We start from the raw sequence: 5,264 nt of genomic DNA, 5'->3' as shown, positions 1-5,264 counted from the left end.
TTCCCCACAAACACTTATTCTCCTTCCCTTCCCCACAAACACTTATTATCCTTCCCTTCCCTTCCCCACAAACACTTATTGTCCTTCCCTTCCCCACAAACACTTATTCTCCTTCCCTTCCCCACAAACACTTATTGTCCTTCCCTTCCCCACAAACACTTATTCTCCTTCCCTTCCCTTCCCCACAAACACTTATTCTCCTTCCCTTCCCTTCCCCACAAACACTTATTCTCCTTCCCTTCCCCACAAACACTTATTGTCCTTCCCTTCCCTTCCCCACAAACACTTATTCTCCTTCCCTTCCCCAAAAACACTTATTCTCCTTCCCTTCCCCACAAACACTTGTGCCTACCTTCACAAAGTCCTGTAGACGTCCTCCTGTCGTCTGTACGGGTCGTAGCCCGCGTACTCCGACCTGTGGGCACAAAACACGGAACGTCTTTACCGAACGGAAAGAAATGGAAACTTCCAGGGCGTGGACGGAAGCTGAACAATTTCCACGTGGATGTTTTCACGTGTTTGAAAGATGTAATCGTTTTGTTTGGTTTTAGAAAGTGCTTTAGGGCACTTGCAACCAACACAATTAGGTCATAGAAGTGTCGAAGACTAAAAGCGTTTCAAGAAACTAAGACACAATCAGGTCAACAGATAACACACACCTGTCTATGACACAATCAGGTCAACAGATAACACACACCTGTCTATGACAATATAATGTAAACACACACCTATACATTACACAATCAGGTCAACAGATACCTGTCTATGAAAATATCAGGTAAACACACACCTATATAACACAACCAGGTAAACACACACCTGTCTATGACACAATCAGGAAAACAGAACACAGACCTGTCTATGACACACTGACACAATCAGGTAATCACACAAGACCTGTCTATGACACACTTACACAATCGGGTAAACACAGGACCTGTCTATGACACACTGACACAATCAGGTAAACACAGGACCTGTCTATGACACACTGACACAATCAGGTAAACACAGGACCTGTCTATGACACACTGACACAATCAGGTAAACACAGGACCTGCCTATGACACACTGACACAATCAGGTAAACACAGAACCTGCCTATGACACACTGACACAATCAGGTAAACACAGGACCTGCCTATGACACAGTGACACAATCAGGTAAACACAGGACCTGCCTATGACACACTGACACAATCAAGTAAACACAGGACCTGCCTATGACACACTGACACAATCAGGTAATCACAGGACCTGTCTATGACACACTGACACAATCAGGTAAACACAGGACCTGTCTATGATACACTGACACAATCAGGTCAACACAGGACCTGCCTATGACACACTGACACAATCAGGTAATCACACAAGACCTGTCTATGACACACTGACACAATCAGGTAATCACACAAGACAAACCTCTCTCGTTTGATCGGTGAAGGCAGAGGGCCAGCGCCGGGCCCCATGTGCAGCCGGTAGTCTTCATATTCTCGTTTCATGTGAGAAATCGAACCCCGAACCCCCTCCGCCTCAGCATACGCCTCACCCGCACGCTTGCGGCTGTGGGAAGCAACATAAGAAATTTTTACACAAACAAACCAGTCAAATTTCCCTTTCACTGACCCATCAGGGAATATTTGGTTTACAATTGGATTCATGGAACGAGCTGCAAGCTGCCATTTAGCATGCGCTTAGACATTAACATATGACAAGATCTTTCGCTGTCAATGGCAGGCCACCCATTCACACCAGGGTGTAGTGAGGAAAATTTAGAAACTGTTTTGGAGGCTGGCTGCCTTCCTGTTCCTGCACTGGATAACTGGACTCCGCTCGAGTCAAAATCTGTGGGGCCACCAGATTTCCTTTGGTTTAACCGTGTTTTCGGATTAGAAAGATTGCTCAGAAATCAAAGAAAAAAATTAGGGGATTCAATTTGCTTTTGGTTTATTGCTATTTTTAGATTAATCGGGTTCGGTTTAAGCGGACTCCACTATAGCGTAGATAGGGATGTGAAACAAAAAACCCTCACAATGCCAAACACCCCCCCCCCCCAAACACACACACACACACGCCCACAAGTACTTCCCAAAGTGAGAAGAGACCACAGAAAGAAGAGAGTTCACCTGTTTCGGAGGCTGGCTGCTTCCTCTAGCGGCGCTGGATAGCGGCCGTACAAATCCGCTTCCCCTTCTCGGGGGTAGCGACCCTCAGCCTGTCTGCCATATTCCGACTCCAAACTGTCAGAGAGGAAAACGTACAGTGACAGGTTTTTTGGGGGGTTCTTGGTAAGTGTTTAACGGCGCTCACAACAGCAGAAGGACACATGAGCTCACGGGACACATTAAAAATTCGTTTCAGTTAGTAGGAAATTTTGAATTTTGCCTGGGTGGCGGCTGAAGCCTACTATTATCGATTATAGACCACCAAGGGATCTTTCACCTGCGCAACTTGCACACAGGACATCTGAGATTTTTGCACCCTTGTCCGAGAAGGCTAGGTGTAGATCTTTCCTACCAGAAGATCAGGGGTGTGGCTGAAAAGACAGCAGTAAGAAGGAGCCAAGGAGTAGCAGTAGAAAGGCTGCAGAAAGAGTCAAGAGCCCAGAGGAGGGGGCAAAGGAGGTGAGGGGACGGGGGCACAAAGTGGAGACGAAAGCAGACAACAGAACATTGCTAGAGAGCAGGAAAGGAGGTGAAAGGAGACAAATTTAGAGAAGAAAATTTTTCTTTCACTACCCAGATTCAAACTCAGGACCTTTGAATGAGAGGTGAACACCTTAACCTCTAGGCCATGAGAGCCCCCCTGACATGTTTCATCTACCCTAGTTTGTAATGTTACAATAGCACATGTTTTATCTACCCTAGTTTGTAATGTTACTAGTAATAGCACATGTTTTATCTACCCTAGTTTGTAATGTTACTAGTAATAGCACATGTTTTATCTACCCTAGTTTGTAATGTTACAAGTAATAGCACATGTTTTATCTACCCTAGTTTGTAATGTTACTAGTAATAGCACATGTTTTAAGCCATTATTATTGTAATGATAATAATAATAATAAAATAGCATTTACATAGCTCATATCCCCACTCTATAGCATGCTCTTCGTGCTTTACAGTCTATATAATTATTCCAGCAGACCCCAGGGGAGGAGAAAGAGAGGAAGGCCAAGCACCAACTGGGAGTGAGACTTAGAGGCAGATCTCAGACAAATTGGACACAGGTGTCTGCAGGTGGAGAAGATGGCCTAGAACAGAGACAGGTGGAGAAGATGGCCTAGAACAGAGACAGGTGGAGAAGATGGCCTAGAACAGAGACAGGTGGAGAAGATGGCCTAGAACAGAGACAGGTGGAGAAGGTGGCCTAGAACAGAGACAGGTGGAGAAGATGGCCTAGAACAGAGACAGGTGGAGAAGATGGCCTAGAACAGAGACAGGTGGAGAAGATGGCCTAGAACAGAGACAGGTGGAGAAGATGGCCTAGAACAGAGACAGGTGGAGAAGATGGCCTAGAATAGAGACAGGTGGAGAAGATGGCCTAGAACAGAGACAGGTGGAGAAGGTCACCTAGAACAGAGACAGGTGGAGAAGATGGCCTAGAACAGAGACAGGTGGAGAAAATGGCCTAGAACAGAGACAGGTGGAGAGCCTGTCTCAGTTGCCCACACCCAATACCAAGGTGACAGAGGTGATTGAAGAGACCCTGGAATACTCACAAACATTTTCAGCTTCCTCGGAAGCATACAGTGCAAGCAGCAGACTAAGCGCTCAATCTCTAACAAACTGACAAGATCTTTTGCCAGGTATAATCGGGCACCCATTCCCACCTGGGTGAAATGAGGGGAAATTTGTGCAAAGTGCCCTTCCCAAGGACAAAAGGCAGGGTTTGAATCCTTAACCTTTCAGTCATGAGCCCGACAGCCTAACTACTAGACCACTGTCATGAGACCTATCACTGACCGCTTCCAAGCTCCGTCCTCTGCATAGCCAGCCTCCGGAGCGTAGGCGGCCGCCTGTGGGTACCCCGCGTCCCCGGCAGCAGCTGGTTCAGGGTTGTAGTAATCCTCGTAATACCCAGACGTGGACTGACCTGAGGAACCGAACCTGGACCCATTAGAGCAAAACAATATGCTACCCCAGGTACTTTGGGTTGTTCTTTGTTGTTTTGTTGTTTTTTTGGGGGGGGGTTAGGGGAATTGGTTGCATAATAAAAGTTACACCAAGTTTTGTTCAGTTCAGAGTTAATACAAAAATGTTCATTGAAACAATGTGATGCTCACTTTGAGATTTAAAAAATGCAAAAACAGACAAAAATATCAAAGAGAAAGACAAGAAGTAGGGTCTGATCTACCAATAGCACCCAACATGTTCCAAAAGAACAATGCAATTGATCTTGAAAAAAATTCCAGAGTGGGTCAACTTGTCCACCGCCAATATCAGTCACCCAGTGCAATGAAATAGTGAGACAGAAACAACATATGGAAAGAACAGAAGTCAGACCCACCAGGGGCACCCTCAATAACAATTATTCGGCCGTGCAGGAAAATAGTAAGGCAGACAGAAACGACAGAAGAAAAGACAACAAGTTCGATCCACTGGTGGCACCCACAATAAAGGTTATTGAGTGCCGTGAAAAGGGTAAGACAGACAGAAACAACAGAGGGAAAAAAGAAGTTAGACCTACCAGTGGTACCCACGATAACAGTTATTTAGTACAGTGAAAAAGTGAGACAGACAGGAGTCAGACCTACCAGTGGTACCCACGATAACAGTTATTTAGTTCAGTGAAAAAGTGAGACAGACAGAGGGAAAGAAAAGAAGTCAGACCTACCAGTGGTACCCACGATAACAGTTATTTAGTACAGTGAAAAAGTGAGACAGACAGAGGGAAAGTAAAGACGTCAAACCTACCAGTGGCTTCCACTATAATGGTTATCACCCCCAATATCAGTCATTCAGTGCAGAGAAAAAAGTGAGCCAGACAGAAACGAGCAACTGAACAAAAATGTAAAAACAAAAGAGAAACAAAACCAGTTACCAGGTCCAGCACGTCCGGACATCGGGTCTTGTTCCCTCGCGGGGGGTTGGGGTTCGGTCCCCCCAGCCTCATACCCATACCTGGGGACATATGATCACATGATGGGAGTCACCACTTCCGCCAGCACACAAGCATTCTCAAGTCTCTCTACATTTCCATTTTTCTACAGGAAAAATCATTCCCTTGATTGCCCCCCCCCTCCCCCAATCACCATCAGAACA

General features: G+C 45.8%; 1 protein-coding gene across 1 annotated transcript in view; it reads right to left on the bottom strand.

Annotated features, from left to right (window-relative positions):
* LOC101846174 (spidroin-2) overlaps window positions 1-5,264 on the bottom strand; it is a 28,185-nt gene that overhangs the window by 10,927 nt on the left and 11,994 nt on the right. The window contains exons 7-11 of the mRNA XM_035973064.1: window positions 5,044-5,123; window positions 3,966-4,095; window positions 2,130-2,243; window positions 1,426-1,566; window positions 353-415 (exon numbers count right to left, since the gene is read on the bottom strand). Of these exons, the coding sequence (XP_035828957.1) occupies window positions 355-415; window positions 1,426-1,566; window positions 2,130-2,243; window positions 3,966-4,095; window positions 5,044-5,123 (526 nt within the window). The 3' untranslated portion in view covers window positions 353-354. The remainder of the gene's footprint in view (window positions 1-352; window positions 416-1,425; window positions 1,567-2,129; window positions 2,244-3,965; window positions 4,096-5,043; window positions 5,124-5,264) is intronic.

This window comes from Aplysia californica, unplaced genomic scaffold (genome assembly GCF_000002075.1).
Source record: "Aplysia californica isolate F4 #8 unplaced genomic scaffold, AplCal3.0 scaffold00979, whole genome shotgun sequence".
Classification (NCBI taxonomy): Eukaryota; Metazoa; Mollusca; class Gastropoda; order Aplysiida; family Aplysiidae; genus Aplysia; species Aplysia californica.
Note: the sequence above shows the minus strand (reverse complement) of the source record. Positions and strands in the feature narration are given on the sequence as shown.